Here is a 17,749-nt window from a genome sequence, read left to right as displayed (position 1 = left end):
GGACTTTATCGAAACTCTTAGACTCCCGTTTACCGGCATTTGGCCGATCGATGATTTCACGATCTCGATCCGGACGACATGGCCAAGTATCAGAACTTTATGCCCAAAATCTATTAAGAGTTATTACCTGTTAAACAGGGACAAACGCTGACGATTTACTGTATTACAGAGTACAGTGTGCTGTACCTGACGCCTGTGCCCTGTGTATAGAGCGAGTAGTGTATGAAAAATGTTTATCATCTGAACATTTCTTATCTCTCGTTTATGCCAAGTGATCATCGGGATTTGTTGGTTATGATTTGTATGGATTTATTTCATTATTTAATTTTGTAATTCGTGCCTACTGAACGCAGTTGCGGTCAGTCATGAATTCATGATCGTTCGAAATTTAAATTCAAACGCTACTTGAACGCAACATCCTACAGCAATGCATAGGACCGCCACCAATTAAACGTATTCTCACTGCATCGTTTTAGATTACGTTTTGTTGTTTTTCTCAACGAACTAATTCATAGTTTTATATATGCATTTGAATAAACACAATAATTGGTAGTATGAAGAGAAGGAATGGCGATTGTGGAAAATCTCGAAAGGCCTTGAAAAGAAACAAATCTGCCTCCGAAGGAATCTACTGGAGGTATAAATTCGCAATCGGACACAATGCATTAATCGTTATTACTAAACTCGTACTTAATATTTGCTTTTAGTTCAGTACATTATTTGAAGCTGTTCGGCATTTGGCTCGTTTTAATACTACTTGATTATTTACTGCACTTTCGGTTTGAATACGTTTGGCCATTTTGGCTTCTGTTTCACAAAATTTTTGAAGGAATTAAACATCAAGGATTTGTAAGTACACCCATGAATGATATATAAATTATTTTATTATTTATGTAACTATTCAATTGTTAATCAATGTATAGTGAAACAAATACTGTATTGCTTAGTATATGGTGTAAAGCTCTTAATTTTTTCTGATATTTATATTTACTTTGACTGAATCTATCATTCAATAATTTTATAAGTAGTTATAATTTGTTATTACAAATCATTAATAACTAACATTTAATGCTAAAAAGTAATTAAATTAAACTGAACATGTTCTTTTAAAGTTTTTAAGTTAACGAAAAAGTTGGCACCATTAGTCATTGGTATCAATATGAAACTAATATTTTATAACGTATACTTGGTTATGTACTCATAAGCATGGACTTAAATGTTGATGTGTTATTTGAGTGATGTATAGCCTAGATACTCTAAAATTTAAAATAGTATACTGTGTCTTAAAAATATTACACATAGTGATAAAGTAAAAATTATAACAATATACATTTTAGCATCTTACTTTTAAAGTTATAAAATGTTTGTTTAATGGGTATTAATCAAATTAATATGTATTTATTTTTATCTATTAATAATGTTGCAGGTTTATACAGTGTTTTTTGTTTGTATTGCATTGACATCAGACATGGTGTGCTTTTTCTTCATACCCGTACATTGGTTGCTGTTTGTTGCTAGTACATATTTTTGGGTGCAATATATTTACCAAGCAGGTTAGTCAAATATTAATTTAAACTTGTTTTACATGATTTTTATTTATTTACTTATCTTATATTTATTCTATACTCTATGTAGAAAAATGTGTTTCTTGGCCAGTGGTAACTTTATTAGTCTTGTACATTTATGTGGAGGCTTATATCCGACTGAATAACCCTGACCATATTCCTTATAAATTGGTTTTGTGTAAACCTTTAGCTGCCAACTGGTAAGATATTAAATAATATATTAATTATATTGTACATTGTTTTTTTTAATAAATAATACACAGTAATTGGCTTACTAATTTTTAGTATTGGATATCCTGTGGTTACACTATGTTTTGGTTTCAAAAGTTACTTAAGTCATAAATTGAGACAAGTAAGTATCATTAAGTAGATTTTATTTTATTTAAACACAATTAACTAAGTGCTAAAATATCCAACCCTGGATCATAATACTTGTATAGTGTATATTATTATTTACATTTTTTTTTAGAAACAACAACAGAGGGTTTCTAAAGAAAATGAGTTTTACCAAAACTTATTATTAGATGCTTTACCATTTGATAGAATAACCGGCTCCATTATACCTAGTCAAGAAAATGATGATGGAGGTAATTTCATGTTTAAAAATGTAAATTCTTAAATATTTATATTAATTTGTTTTATTTTACATATTATGTAGAAATATGGTTGGAATCAATTTGTGAGGTACCTGCAGATGAAAATGATGTACATAATAATAAAGTGATATCAAATGGTAGTGTTCCACATAAAAAACCTGAAAAACAAGATACAATATGTACTGAAATACCTAATAAAAAAATAGTAACTAATGATAAATTAATGTAAGTATTTATTATTTAGTTATAAATCATCTGTATTTTTGTCAAAGTAGAAATAAAATAATATTAAATTGGTTTTAATAGTTGTAATAGTAACCAAGAAAATCATGTAAATAAAGAAACAGAAAAAAACAAAAGGGTGACCCCTAAAGCGTCATCAACTAAAAATAATAATCATCTAAGGTGTAGTAATCAAAACTCAAGCACAAAAGAATCTACAAAAGCTAAAGGCACTTCACCACTAAGACTAGAAAAGCCTTTAATTGTTGATCCTAAAGACATATATTGTGAAACGTAAGTTTTTGTTATTTTAAAATAATGGCTTTTATTAATATGTTTAACACATAATTAGATTGGAAAATGAGTTAAAAAGGCTTAAATCTGAACTTCATTCATGTAGTCAAATAGAAAAAGAACTGAGAAATCAGTTAAATACAGCTTTGCTTGAAAATTCAAACACATCAAATGATTTGACAAGGCTGAAACAAGAACACGAAGATACCAAAACTAAGTAAAATTATTAATGGCTTTATTAGATTATTTTCTACTAAATTGTTCAATTAATTTGTTTAGGGTTATCAATTTGGTAGTAACTCACCAAAATGATAGACAGATGGTGTCTCAACTTGAAAAACGTTTATCAGATGAAAAACGACAAAGGATTTCATGTGAGTCTCAATTAGTCACAGAAAGAAGACAATTAAAAAAAGTTGAAGAGCTTGCTGCTTCTAGATTATCAGCTTTATCTACAAAGTAAATATTTTACTTACATTTATTTTATAATTAATTACTAAATACAATTTTCAATTTTATTTTAGACCAGAATGTACGGAAAGCTGTAAGGTTAGACGCAGGGAGCTTGAAAATGAAGCTAAAGCATTACGCAAAGAACTTAGGATAAAAGATGAGCAGTATGTGGCAGCCCAAAAAGAAGTCAATGTAAGTTTAAATATACTTATTTTAATGTTTAATTAAAATTATTGTCAATTGTAGGATCTTCAACCATACAAACAAAGTCAAGATAAAATTGATTTTGTTATGTCTGCGTTGTCAACATTGAAAGACAAAAACGCTCATTTAGAACACAGTCTGAGCGCGGAAACGCGCATTAAACTCGATCTGTTTTCAGCATTAGGCGAAGCCAAGAGACAGCTAGAAATTAAAATTAGTAATATTTTTTAAATATAGTCATAATATAGTTTTTGGATAATAATATTGAATTGTGTTCTTAGATAAAATTTCGTCTCAAGAAAAAGAGATTGAAGAACTCAAGTCTAAAATGGCTCAGACAATGATTATGACGCCACCAAATAATTCATACCATATGGTAAACTCTGTTGGCGGATCGCCAACAATGAGGTTTGGTGGTAGTAATTCACCACAGTCTAGCCTTGATCCAAATGCCACTATATATACGCCTAAGAAAAGTTCACACTTAGTCACTGAAGCTTAATTTTATCATAAAAGTAAGTAGTCTTGTAAAAATAACAAATATATTGTATGTTTTACAACACATAAATGTGCTTTTAAGCAAATGTGACCAATTCTGTAAACAATTATTGTCATAGTGAAAAAAACATTTTCAAATTAAATTATCACAATTGTTGTTAATTCTTATTTCAATTTTCAATTAAATCTAAACACATTCTTTTTGAAAAGCATTTAATATTCATATACTTAAAATTAATAAAAAAATACTTTAAACTTCAATCCATACAGTTTCATTTGTACCTATTTGTTGAGTTTAATGATTAGTAATTATTTTATAATTTTACTTTTGTTTGGATCCTACAGATTTATTGATAAGAATATAATAACAATTAGTTTGACGTGAACACCAATCACCCATATTGCTTTTTGTACTTTGGTGTATGTTTACCCAGTGTCTCAGCTTTTGTAAAATGTGATAAAGTTGTATTTTAATCTAATAATACAACATCAAGCATAACAGTAACTAAAACTAATGAGTTCAATATTCTTTACTATATTAAATTGTATTTATTTTTTTATATTTATATCGTCTAATAGCATTATTTCTAATGTTTTAGTGTTTGCATACAGAATTGCCGTGTTTTTCAAAAACTGACAACAAATTAATTCTCTCTTCTCTTTCTCAATAGATAATTATTGTACACATTAGATCTGTTGGTAGTCAGAGAAATATTAATTTAGAAAAAATTTGTATTAATAGTAATATTCTTTGTTAGAATCAGTGTTTTTTTAGTTAACTAACATTTTACAAATACCTTAAATGATTTTAATTAATTACTCCCCTTCTCATGTATTATGAATTTGACCTAAGTTCTTGCACTTCATAATTTATTATTTATCTATTTTGATATTTTCTTTTCTCAGTTCTTTGACCAATGGGGTTTTCTACTTCAGTTTGTTTATTTGATCTTCCAATTTTTAATGTTGTTTTCTTTCATTGCATTTCATCTGTATCAGTATCTTTGTGGTAATAGACACACAATCTCTAAGAAACTTAAATGTTGAAATGAACAAATTAATATTAAGACATAATATGTTAAGTTTAAACTTAGTTCTTTTTTAACCATTATATAAATTTGTATATTTTTTTTTTTTTTGTTCCTAATCAGAAAAAATCCTAGGGCCATTAATATTAACCCTAAAGGAGATTTTCTTTGTTAAGATTTATGATTGTAATGAAAAGATTGTGATAAATTATAGATGAAATAGCTCCGTTTACAAGAATTAAAGGTGTATTAAATAGGTACACGTAAATATTAAATATATTTTTTTTTTATAAAATTAAGACTAATAATGTGGTCATAGATCAAAAATAATTTTCATTTCGCATGCGTACTTAATATAACTATTCATTGTTTGTTATTATTTTTTTAAATTGTTTGGATTTTCATTTTCACTTGTAGTACAATAATAAAAATTAATACTTTTTTCAGAGTATATTACTATTTTGAGTTGTTTATTCCAAAATTGTACACATATATATAAAAAAAAAAATAATAATAAATAAAAAAGATGATAATTACCTACAATCATTAAAAATTAATGGATTTGTTTAATGGTACCATTATTCAGAATACAACTCTGCACAATATGAAACAATAAATTATTAAAATGTAAGATGCATGGTATAGAAATATATTATACAAATTACAAGGATGTGAATAGAATTGAATATACTCAGTGCTTATATGTACATTTCAAATAGCAAATTGAATAAAAAAAAAAAGACCATTATTATTTATGTTACGCTTAAAGTAATCTTGATAAAATTAATGTACAAAGTTTAAGGAACAGGTGTGTCTACTTCAGGACTACTAGCGTCCGGTTCTTCATCATTATAAATATTTTCAGCCATTTGCCATACCTAAGATTAAATATTATAGTTAGAAAGGTTGTGATAAAAATGTTATCATTGAGATATGAATATTTAATTTTAAATTAAGTACCTGCATAATATTATCCTCAGAAACTGAACATATAACCCATGGCTCATTAGGATTCCAAGAAAAATCTGATATTTTAGCAGTATGACCACCATGGATAAACTGAACAAATTTAATACCCAATAATTTGTAAATTAATGTTCATAATTAAACAATTGTAGCATAATATGATTATAATTACCAAAAGTTCCGGGGGGCCATCATCAGCATCCTCTGGCGACTGTTCTTCCCCTATTTTACTTAAATCCCAAACATGTAAACGTCTATCTGTACCACTAGATGCTAATATAGTCTCATTATGTGGTGACCACTGTACTTGGAATATTTCATCTTTATGTGATTCAAAGGAATGCAATTTTAACTTCAGATTTCTTAAATCCCATAAGGCTACAGTCTAATGAGAAATTAAAAAATAAAATGTATGCATATTTAGAATTAACAAGAATTTAAAATTTAACTCACTTTATCAGCACTTCCTGTAGCTAAAATGAATTCTGAATATGGATTAAATGATAAACAGTTAACTTCAGCAGTGTGAGCATCAACAGTATGTGATGGTTTGCTCGTATTGTTGGCACGTGTATCCCAAATCATTAGTTTTTGATCATCAGCAACAGAACCAAATAACGATTCATGTAATAAATGCCAAGCAACATCCTAAAAATAAAACAATGTAGTATCAAATGCCATTTCAGAAGACGGAAATTTATGCAGTACTTCAACAACAGCAGTATGTCCAGTAAATATAGTTTTAGCTTCAACAACACTATGTTCTTTGGGAGTGGCATTAATATCCCATAGACATATGGTATGATCGTCAGATGCACTTAACAAATATCCATTTAAATTGGGGTTCCAGGATAAACCATAGCCTTCTTTTTGATGACCTCTTAATCTATTTTAAAATGAAAATATTTTAATTTAATTTAATGGAAATTTTATGCTAATTTTTACCTTAAATCCGGTTGACATTCTCCATTTGGATCAGGTTTTGATGGATGTTTGGTATAATCAAATACTAATACGTCACTTGAAGGTGTTTTAGTAGCAATTACACATGGATTTTGAGGCATGTAACGAGCACGATTAACCTCACCTTCATGGTTAATTTTAATTTCGATTTCAATTTTACCACTCACAGAACCAAATCCACCATATTCTAAAAAATATAAGTTCCATATTAAATGACCATAAAAATACAACTTATGATAATTTATATACCTTGTTTTTCTCCGTCGTAATGAGAAGAATCAAATTGAGCATCTTCATTTGGTAACTGAACACTAGCAATTAATAAATGATTCTGTTCATCTGAAGTATGAGTACCAAGTATTAAACGATGTATAGAATATTCTTTGCCTTCCGGGCTACAAAAATATACAAATATTAAATTTAATATTAATGAAATAGTAAGCAATATTAATAAAAAGCCATTATGCACAAAAACTATGGTTAATATATAATGTTCATTGATTCACATTAAGTTATTCCATTGAATAATAATACTAATAATTAGTTTTATGTGATGAAATAAATCATCAGCTTTGGCTTTAGTTTCTCGCAATATTTTATGATAGCTATACCCAACCAGGGGTATGTGAAACAAAATTTATTATTGGCAGAAAATGTTTAATTTGTTAATTTACAATTCGTTTTGAAAATATTCAATAAATGTTATTAAAAATGAAAATTTATGTCACAAATTTAAACTTAACCGTCAATTTATCTAATAGATATGGAGTATAAAATGTAACATAGAATGTTTTGTTATTTTTTATTTAAATATTTTAAAAGTAGTTAAGTGAAAAGTTCAAAAATTATAATGAGGGGTACAATCTAGCAAAACATTAAACTTAAGGGTACAAAATGAAAAAAGGTTGGGAACCGCTGTTTTATGACATTACTTATATTATTAGATAAGAAGTCTTAAATAGAACGCAGTACACAACAACCATGCAAACTATATGACAAAATTCTAGCATACTACATAACTTTACAGCCCACATATTAGATCAGTTGATTATTTATGATAAATAATTCACAATTAACTATATTTTTCATGTATTAATTTATTTTTTATTGGTAAAAATGCCAAAATTTCTTTTAATTTCTTATATTGTTATTAACAATTTATAATACTATTTTACTATCAAAGTAGTGCGATATAAAATGTAATTACATAGTAATGTGCTAATAATTATTCAGTAAATATAATACGTTAAAGAACATTATACAATAAACAAAAAGTGGTTTTAATACATCTTTAACTAATGAAAGGCATAAAGAAAAGATATAAAGACTATTATTTTTTTAATTTGAGTAACAGTAAAATTTTGTTTTTATCTTTTTAAACCCATTCTAATACAAAAACTTTATAAAATGAGATAAATTTCTTGGTCTCTCAATATTTAATGTAGTCAACAATCTAAATTAATGGTATTTGGCAGTGACAACAATGCAAAACTTATCCATTAGATCGATAGACAGCCGGCCGCAAACAATATTAAACATAATGAATACATTTAGAATGGATTTAATTACCGAGTAACGTCTGGAAGCCACTGAGCGGTAAGCGATGGCCACTCAAGAGCGTGAGTCATAACCAAGTCGTACAAGAACGGTGTATTCTTCTTCCATATCTTGTATTCCTCATTGATGACACGCTCCTCAACTGCCTCATCGAACGTATCTGAAAAACAAAGACGCCGGTGTAAGTACGACAATCACAGTTTAAACAATAACAATGTGGACGAAAAATTCGGTACGAATATTCTCACACTCACCACCTTCCTTGTCACCCATTATCGCCGCAGATGAATGCTAATACGTAAATGGTCGGTGTTCTTTGGTCGATGCCAGTTGATGTAAAGGAATGATGAGCGTTTCGTGACGGTGGCACGGACGATGGGCACGACAGATTTCACCGGGAAATTTTGAGTTAACCGACGACCGTGATGTGTACAAACCGTACAACGCACACTTGCGGCGCGGAAAGTGTGTGATGTCGATGCACAGGCACAGCGTCACGACGATAGGCGGAGAGAACTAAGAAAAGGAAAAACAATAAATTGCGCCAAAAACACACGAAAATAAAGAGAGATGATAATCGAAAAACGCCGAATAAGAGTTAGAAGAAGACAGCGAATCACAAAAAACTGTGCTACCGCCGCCGCGGTTGTGTCAACAGTGCGGCCAATACAACGGCGAAGCGCGGGACACGGCCTACCACCACGTCAAACGACGAATCGTAATGATTAATACTGTTAATAGATTTGTCTGTAAGACTTTTAATTATAGACCTAAAAAAATATTGTTTGTCTATGCAATATCCTTAGGTCTATAGTACTATACTTTATTTAATTACTATAATATTATAATATTTAAATAGTTTATATAATTATTACGAAAAATAGTGAACATCATGAAATGGACGCCGATAAGTATTTACGACAAAGAAAGAATCACTCGAACCGATTAAGAGGTTCTCATGGAAGAATTAATTTAAATTTTTGTTTTTTCAGTTGAATTATAATTTATTTTGCTGTTTTGAGTTTTAATGAATGAATATTAAATATTATGTAATTTATATCGTTGATCGATCTATTATATTATTTATATACATTATTAGTTTTATAACATTATTAACATATATTGGTACAAACGTTTATTTTCACAGCCAACGGGACCAAGGGTAACAGTGAAAAATTTCGAGGTCTTAACCATCGTTTTCAGAATACCTAACTATATTTTTAATTTTTATTATTGTTTTATATTAAGCTATATCCAACCTGTACTTACTAGCACAATATGTGATGATAGGAAAAAAAATGTACAAGCTTATTTGGAGTAAAAACCCGTTTTATTAGTGACACTAGACTGGAAAAGATATCTACATAAGTTAAAATTTAAAAGCGTTTCAAATTGCGCCACGATTATTTGTATATCATTGTAAAATCAATACAATCATTGCTCTGCTCAGAGTCTAAAGCTAGTATTTTTAATAATTATTTATAATTATTTAATTAAAGTTATGTAGGTTTATAACTTACATTTTTTTACATTAAAATAAGGATTAAAGTATTGATGTCCCATATAGACCTTTATGAACCCTAATATTTTTGTTTGGGTTCAATGAATATTACTAGGTCAGAATTCTAGTACTCATTGACAAGACCAATACTGAGAAAAACTCTAAAGAACAAAGGTATAGATATAGACGTACAATATATGGATAATCTTATATTAAATAACTTATCACACTACCTACCACGATGTAGAGAAAAATAGATTATAGATTAATCGATACATTTTAAAAGAAAATTTACTCTAAACCATGATGTGTAATGTGTATTGTACATAACAACTGACTGTAAATTTGTAAAATAATGCATTATTTAATGTCGTAACGAAATATTATCGTTATATGACATAAGTGTCAATAATAATAATAATATAACTGACGAAAGTCTTAATGTGAAGCGAACTCAACTAACCCAACAGTGTAAATTGTAGATGGAGATGACTGTCTGTGATCTGTCCGACTGAGAGTTCAGACTTCAGAGTACTGAGTACTGACTATAAAATAGCGTGGATTGACTACTGAAGAATGAGGATTGAGGATAGAGTATAGACTATAGACTGGATAATGGATACTGGATAGAGGAACCAAGGACAAGGAGTGAGGTCGTTCCATGACAATGGAGACATTAGAGACAAAGTTAGGAACGCCTGCCGCGCGCAAACCGGACGTCCCTTCTAACCGGTGCGATTTGTTTATTTATTTGTTTATCAGTGATACATATTCTCACTGATAACAACAATAAGCGTTTAATTGACTGACAATAATAATAATAATAATAATAATAATCATTACTATTATATCAGCTACGGCGAATTCCAACACGAGTCGTGGAAAATCTGTTCGGGCCCGTATCGCCACGATTCGCTCGCCGCGACGACATCAATAGCAAACTATTATAAATAATCATCGGTCGCATGTCCATCCCCTGTGGTTTAATAAAAAATTATGTTTGAGTAACGCTGATTGTCGTCTTAATTGCACGTATGATGGTTTTGCGTTTTACCATACAAGGTAATTCAAGTTTCATCATTGTGCTAATGTCACCGTCGTCGGATTCAATTTTACTAATTTTTTTTTTTTTTTATCTCATGAACGACTCACAGGAAAAACACCGTTGAGTAATTATTATTATGACGGACAGTCAAATGGTAATCGTGAACACAGAACGCGATGCGGAACGCACCCGAAACAGTTCAACAACAGAGGCTTCGAGCACGGCTAGTGACTCGCCTACGCCCACCAACAGTGTCCAGGATAAAAATTGGGTTCATTGGCACGGACCAAGTAATGAACTATAAATATAGTTTAATACATAATGCACAGTTTATCATTTTTTAACTTATTTAATATCTACCTGTTGAGTGCTTATAAACACATTTTTTTAAAATTAACTAGGTTAATTAATAGGTATCATAAGTAGTTAATACAAGTTGAAATATATTTTATTATAGGTAGTGGTGTATTATTAAAAACAATTTGAGTATACACAATATTTTCCTAAAATGTATTTCAAATTTTTTTTTCCTGCTCCGCTAGAAAATAACAAAAAAAAAATAAAATAATTTTGTTGCTTGCTTTTTAGGTTTTAAACAATATGTCATTAACAAGAATCATTTTAAATTATCCATGTAATGTGTAAATAATATAAAGTTATTTTTATCCACTATAAATATTTTCAGTAGCCAGTAAGTGATCTAATTAAATGACCAGGTACGGCTCTTAAAACTTGGTAAGAGGTGGGGCTATAAATTATATTATTCATATTAATATTATAACTTTGATATTTTATATTATTATAAAAGTTTATTTATACTTCATACTACAGATAATGGACTCATACCCCTAATCACACACTTGTACTTCATTATAAATGTTTTAATATAACTAAAAAATAATGTATTTTTATAATTGTAATAAATTCAATAATTAAATTACTATGAATTTTATTTGTGCTTTTTATTTTTCATTATTGGTTACATTCTAATTAAAAATCATTACTCATTTAAGGAAAATTAAAAATTAACTGTTGGTATAATAATTAATATTAGATATTTTTCTATAATAAAATTACATCTAAATACTTCAAAACCTATTGTTAAAGAGATACTGTTATCTTTATAACAAATAAAATTTGATTTTCTAGCTTGGGGTGATGAACAGCGACAATTATTGGGTACTGAAGAGGAAGCAGATTCCTCTGACTGTGAAACAGTTTCATCTGCTAATGGCATTGGAATTTGGAGTATGAATGAAGAACAGAGTAAATATTATGAAGAACAGTTTGCATCAATGCAACCTAATCCAAAATCTTTACTGTCTGGCTCAATAGCCCGATCATTTTTTGAAAAATCACGTTTGCCATTACATGAACTTAAAGAAATATGGTATGTTTATTCGAAACTTTTATTATGGTTTTTTTATTTTATCTTATTTTAGGCAATTGTCTGATGTAACCAAAGATGGAGCTCTTTCATTAGCAGAATTCAAATTAGCCATGCATTTAGTTGTTCTTAGACGCAACAATATTACTCTACCAAAGAAACTACCGCCATCATTAGTGCCACCAGCTATGTCACCAGTCCAGATAAATACTACAAATAATACTATTGTATCACCAACTAGCAGTATTAAAAGCAAAGAAGTAAATTATTTAATATTGTTCACTTAAAAGTTTAAACATTTTATTAAATTGTTTACAGTGGACAAAGTTCATTGATTCCCCAACTAGTTCATTGTCATCACCTGGACCAAAGCCAGTAAATTTTGATTTTCAAAAGTCTTCTGTTGAACAAGTATGTCATTGTCACAATTAAATTATTTATTATAATATGCTTAATTTTTAATTTGGTAATAGTTTTTGAACTGAAATAATAATTAGTTTCATTTTTTATTTTTTATTTTGTTTTTTAGAGCTGTGAGAATAAATTATATAAGTAGGTCAGAGTATTAGTGTTCATTTTGAAATAGTTGTAGAGATCATTCAAATGTTAAAATCACATTAAATTTTGAATAAAAAATACTAAAAGGAACTAATAACTGATAGAAATTCTTGGTTATTTTATTTATTGATGGATACTTTGGGTTTTTTTGTGAATTAAAAATTTGTTTAAAAATATATATATTAATAATATAAAAAATTTGCTTTATGATTTGCTAATAATTATAGAAATGTTCTGTATTATAAATTTTACATATATATTGAACTATGACTAGGTCCACCTTGATTAATTGTAGGAATGTATCACATGTACACATTTAAAAAATACAAAAATATTTTATAAGGCCTATACACTTGGATATTTTTGATTGAAAAAAGTTATATATATTTTAATACATCAATTGAAATACATTTTTGTTTAAATTTAAAATTCTTTTTAACCAATGCATCAAGTATTGAAATATTTCTGTTCAAAATAATATTGAATTGCATGTTAGATAATAAAATTCAATTAAGAATGAGTTATTTTTGATCAAAAACTAAACTAAGGAGATTTATTAGAGGCTCCTTAAAGGACATGTTCTGTTAATTATTATTTAATAAACACTATCATCATATTAGTGTATATTCATTGCCTACATTTGATAAAACAAATGAACACTAACTCTCTTATTATTTGTACTGAACAAATATAGATGTTTATAAACTATTTTAAAATTCAAAAACAAATATATTTATAATTATTAGGGTTTTATTTAAAATATTAAAACTATGTGGCTTAGAAATATAATTTAATACATATTTTTTTATTAGCAAAATGTCTACTTATAGCTGATGAAAAACAAAATGTTAGGTATCAATATATAGTTTTAGTTATAGAGTATTATTAAAAATATGTTTTATAGCTTTATTTCCCATTTTTAAATTTTTTATATTTTTATATAAATAATTAAACAACATTCAAAAAAAGGATCTTGAGCTTAAGTTTTTACTATATTTTATGTGGGCATTTCAATGTATAATTGAATTTTCTTTATTTAACACAGAGTATTAATAATAATTTATTTTTCTAAAATTAATATTCAATTTAATTTACCGTTTATATATTTTATAGCTATTCACTATTAAAAACATTTTTTGAATTTTAATTTCTATAATCTTGTTAAAACTTAATAAAGAAGAATTAATTTTAAAAAAATGTTACTCATCCTAATGATACAGTGTACACAGATAGTTTTTGTGAATGACATTATTAAATGTTTAAACTTCAAATTCTAAGCTAATAGTAAATTATTTAATTTGAGATACAGATTTTAATCTCAGATCACTTGTATGTTATGTTCAACATTTAGGATCCTAAAATCTTGCATCCTGTTGCTGTTCGAGTTACCCCAGGTATTGATAATTGTTTGGAAGATCAAGAAAAAGAAACACTATCAAATAATGTTGAAGAAATGGTTTTAATTAAATCAATTCAGAGGCCTCAAGCTAAAAAGCTTAGTCGTATGTATTTTTTTCATGTTATTAAATGTATAAGATTTGTTTTAAATTAAATATAATTTATACTTTATTTTTAGATGTAGGGCCAGGTGCTTTACCTCCACCACCTTTACCAACATATTATGGTGAAGATATGTAAGTTTAACATTTGATTAATCTATATTCATATTAAAGATGTCCTGTCTGATTTATCAACATATAGTCAAAATTATTATAGTTAGAGTCTAGAAATTTGTATGGTACCTTAGTATCAAAATGTAGGAATAATATGCCACGATGCACTAATAAAGGATTTTTAAAAATTATTGAGATAGGTTCATGTAAGAATTGTGTTTGAATAAACAGAAAATCAAATAATGTTTTCATATTATAATATGGTTATCATTGATTAATAATGTAAATAAAGTAATATATAAAGAAAAAAAAGTATTAATTATAATAATTATGTTTATTACTGTTTAAAAATTTTGTATTTCAATAAACGTATAATAATTAATATGAAAGCTAAAAAATACTTGATTTTTAAATTTAATTTTAATGATTACTTTTATAATTGGCAACTACTTAATTGTTAACATATTATTAATGTAAACAAATATACAAAGACTACTACCAATCTAAATGATATTGAATTTACATTGATTTTTAAGCATTTGTTAAATAAGTATCCAGTTTTGTGTTACAATTTACTTCAACAATTTATCTAGAATATTAAGAAGTAGCAAACTATGAAAGTAATCATAGTAATAGTGTTCATTAGAGTTTGTACCATATAGTTAATCTGAAGCATAATTTAAACATAGAAAGTTAGATTAATTTTAACCTAGGCAGATTTGGGTTATTCAGTTATTGTTTTAAAAATGTAAATGTGTTAATATTTTGTTCATCTAAATTATTTTACTACAGAAATTCTGGACCTGCAAGTTTACCAGTTGTTATAGCGAAGAAAGAACCTCCACCACCACCACCACCACGGCCGTATCGTGCTCACATGCGTAGTTCCTCTCTCGATCTCAATAAACTTGGTGATTTATTTTATACATTATAAACTATATTGTTTATTATTGATTAATGTTTTTATTTTAGGCAAATTCGGAGCTGTAAATTCAACTCAGGGACCTCCTCCAGTTGTTCCTCCAAGGATAACTCCTAGTCCAGTAAATAATAATAAATTCCAAGTATCTTAATATGGATACATAAAAAGTTATTTATTTATATTTTAGAATTCAAATGTTGAAATTAATGGGTTAAGACAAAATTGTGAGAGAACAGAATCTGGTCAATTTGCCGATTTTGCACAGTGCCCGGGTGCTTTTCAAATTTACAAAAAACCACGTAAATTTTATCTTTTAATTAAGTATTAAAATATTTTAATATATCTTATGCAAGATAATACTTAACTATTTTATTGTGCAGTAACAGATTATAATAATATAAATTTTTAATAAAATTTACTATAAAATAGTGATTTTAATAGTTTCAGAAACGCAAAGTAATGAAAACTCATCTACAACTGGATCAGATGTACATGGTATGCAGCCATTAGAGTCATCTACATCTAGCAAGTAATTAATAAATAAAATAAATATGAGACTGTTATATAAATTTAAAAATATAATTCTTTATACTCCTTAGATTAGAAGAAAGAAATGCTCATCTACGTCTAGTCTATCAAGAGCTACAAAAACAATTGAATGATTTACGTGAAGAACGCGCTGGCTTACAATTGCTCTTGGATACCGTTCATAAGTCATCTCCACCTTCATTTTAATCACTTGTTAATATAAAAATTCCTGGGACTTATATTATCAACAGATAAGTACACTTCATCATCATCAACATTCATTATTATTATTAACAATGATCTTAATGAATCCATTATCAGTGTGTTTTAACTATCACAATAATATATTGTTAATATCAATAATATTACCTATTTATTTATATTTATTATTTATCATACTTATTTGTTTGGTTTAATATTATTATTTAAATGTATTGTTACTTTTTTTTGACCAAGTGTCAATAGGATACATCAAATATTAGATCATGTTTTTAATCGTGATATTTTAATTTTAAATTTTGATGTATTTACTATTGAACTTTATATGTGATTATTATTATTATTATTTATTCATTATTGTATTAATTATTTTATCTTTGTCTATTGTAATATTGGTAAAATTTAGTTTTAGAAACATTAAATAAATAATAACTATTAATTTAACTTCTCTGCGCTCCATTTATCAATTTAGTAAATAATATATATTTCATGTTACTTTTTTAAAGTTAGGAGTGCAGAGTAAAATAAAAATAAGAGATTCTTTTTTTTCTTTTTGTTAACAAATATTTATTTGTGTTAAATAAAAGAAATATAAGAATCTTTTATTATTGCTATAATGATGAATGAATATGTTATTTAATAATAAGAAGAATAAAGGCAGCTTCTCCATACAGAATTTATTGATTCTTTTGACAAAGTATATTATATATCATATTATTTCAGAGTAATATATTTATAAATATAGTTTATCTAAACTTGTTGTTTCTTTATCATATATATATACACAGTGTGTTCATGCTAAGAGGTACCACTAAATATTTCAGTTGGATGATCTCGTACTGAAATGGGGTTTTCGCTGAATGACAGATAGTACTTAAATACACATTTTTAGATAAATTTCAAATTTTTAACACTTTATTAATTTTAATATTTTGATACGCGCATGCGCGGATAACTCACTTTTATATAATACTATTTTTATATTGATAGAGTATTTTCTAAACAATTTATGTATAAAGTTTTCTAATTACAATATTGGCATATGAAATTTAACAATGAAATTTAGTAATTTGAGAATTAAACTAAATTTCACTTTTTTTACTTATTATAGATTAGTTCAATATTGTTAAATACCGTTTGCACAAGATAAGATATAAATAAACACTTTTATCGTAGTAATCGTAAATAAGATAGCAATTGAAGGTAATGAACATAAAATTGTACATATTTTGAATTTGAAATCAATTTTTATTGATACTGTCTACAGTTCTAATCTGATAAATTGTTCAAAGTTTCCACCTTGATGTTCAAACATGATTCAAACGTTTTATAATTCGCTTGATGTGGCAGCATTTATTGTTCTCTCAAATTACTACAAGTCGTATTTTGTTTTAAATCTTGGAGAATAATAGGTGGATCTGCATATACAACATTTTTAAATGCCCATAAAAATCCAAGGGGTCAAGTCTGGAGATCTCCATCATGGAATTCTCCATGTGTACCAATCACTGTTAGGAAAATTTCATTTAAATAATTTTAACAATGATGTTATTTACGGTGCACGTCTTTGAAAATACATATTTTCCGCGTTGCTAATGAAACATTTTCTAGTAATTGATTAAATCAAATG

General features: G+C 27.4%; 3 protein-coding genes across 4 annotated transcripts; 2 read left to right on the top strand and 1 right to left on the bottom strand.

The window, feature by feature from the left end:
- Window positions 1-244: 244 nt before the first annotated feature.
- On the top strand, window positions 245-4,569 carry LOC112594264 (macoilin-1-like). Of its 2 annotated transcripts, none has more exons than XM_025338960.1 (14): window positions 245-637; window positions 708-849; window positions 1,427-1,553; window positions 1,636-1,765; window positions 1,851-1,917; window positions 2,035-2,152; window positions 2,224-2,386; window positions 2,468-2,677; window positions 2,736-2,894; window positions 2,957-3,136; window positions 3,202-3,322; window positions 3,377-3,551; window positions 3,616-3,849; window positions 4,178-4,395. In XM_025338960.1, exons 1-13 carry the CDS (start codon window positions 555-557, stop codon window positions 3,834-3,836), a joined length of 1,896 nt encoding a protein of 631 aa, XP_025194745.1. In that variant the 5' UTR covers window positions 245-554; the 3' UTR covers window positions 3,837-3,849; window positions 4,178-4,395. The 2 variants fall into 2 exon arrangements, with proteins under 2 accessions (XP_025194745.1, XP_025194744.1); XM_025338959.1 differs by lacking the exon at window positions 4,178-4,395 and adding an exon at window positions 4,432-4,569 and having other exon boundaries at window positions 248-637.
- A 963-nt stretch (window positions 4,570-5,532) lies between these two features.
- Window positions 5,533-8,936, bottom strand: LOC112594246 (histone-binding protein RBBP4). Its single transcript, XM_025338938.1, has 9 exons — window positions 8,601-8,936; window positions 8,359-8,506; window positions 7,039-7,184; window positions 6,772-6,976; window positions 6,535-6,712; window positions 6,280-6,474; window positions 5,999-6,211; window positions 5,821-5,919; window positions 5,533-5,738 (listed from the first exon to the last, which is right to left on the bottom strand). The coding sequence occupies exons 1-9, from the start codon at window positions 8,617-8,619 to the stop codon at window positions 5,658-5,660; spliced, it is 1,284 nt and encodes a 427-aa protein (XP_025194723.1). The 5' UTR covers window positions 8,620-8,936; the 3' UTR covers window positions 5,533-5,657.
- Window positions 8,937-10,678: 1,742 nt separating this feature from the next.
- LOC112594254 (ralBP1-associated Eps domain-containing protein 2) lies at window positions 10,679-16,288 on the top strand. Its single transcript, XM_025338946.1, has 12 exons — window positions 10,679-10,909; window positions 11,002-11,182; window positions 12,042-12,282; window positions 12,335-12,539; window positions 12,598-12,690; window positions 14,189-14,339; window positions 14,414-14,471; window positions 15,243-15,361; window positions 15,423-15,493; window positions 15,560-15,671; window positions 15,814-15,901; window positions 15,972-16,288. The coding sequence occupies exons 2-12, from the start codon at window positions 11,029-11,031 to the stop codon at window positions 16,105-16,107; spliced, it is 1,428 nt and encodes a 475-aa protein (XP_025194731.1). The 5' UTR covers window positions 10,679-10,909; window positions 11,002-11,028; the 3' UTR covers window positions 16,108-16,288.
- The last annotated feature ends 1,461 nt before the right edge of the window (window positions 16,289-17,749 follow it).

This window comes from Melanaphis sacchari, unplaced genomic scaffold (assembly GCF_002803265.2).
Source record: "Melanaphis sacchari strain LSU unplaced genomic scaffold, SCAv2.0 Contig225_pilon_pilon, whole genome shotgun sequence".
NCBI lineage: Eukaryota > Metazoa > Arthropoda > Insecta > Hemiptera > Aphididae > Melanaphis > Melanaphis sacchari.
Note: the sequence above shows the minus strand (reverse complement) of the source record. Positions and strands in the feature narration are given on the sequence as shown.

Bases quoted from the DNA above. Each gene is read 5' to 3' on its own strand.
- LOC112594254 (XM_025338946.1), top strand. From the start codon at position 11,029: ATGACGGACAGTCAAATGGTAATCGTGAACACAGAACGCGATGCGGAA. The intron at 14,472-15,242 runs GTAAGTTTAACA...ATTTTACTACAG, and splicing joins ACATATTATGGTGAAGATAT to AAATTCTGGACCTGCAAGTT. The intron at 15,672-15,813 runs GTAAATTTTATC...TGATTTTAATAG, and splicing joins TCAAATTTACAAAAAACCAC to TTTCAGAAACGCAAAGTAAT.
- LOC112594246 (XM_025338938.1), bottom strand. The intron at 6,475-6,534 runs GTACTGCATAAA...TTTTATTTTTAG, and splicing joins GACATACTGCTGTTGTTGAA to GATGTTGCTTGGCATTTATT. The intron at 5,920-5,998 runs GTAATTATAATC...AAATTTGTTCAG, and splicing joins ATGGCCCCCCGGAACTTTTG to TTTATCCATGGTGGTCATAC.
- LOC112594264 (XM_025338959.1), top strand. From the start codon at position 555: ATGAAGAGAAGGAATGGCGATTGTGGAAAATCTCGAAAGGCCTTGAAA. The intron at 2,387-2,467 runs GTAAGTATTTAT...TGGTTTTAATAG, and splicing joins GTAACTAATGATAAATTAAT to TTGTAATAGTAACCAAGAAA. The intron at 3,323-3,376 runs GTAAGTTTAAAT...TGTCAATTGTAG, and splicing joins CAGCCCAAAAAGAAGTCAAT to GATCTTCAACCATACAAACA.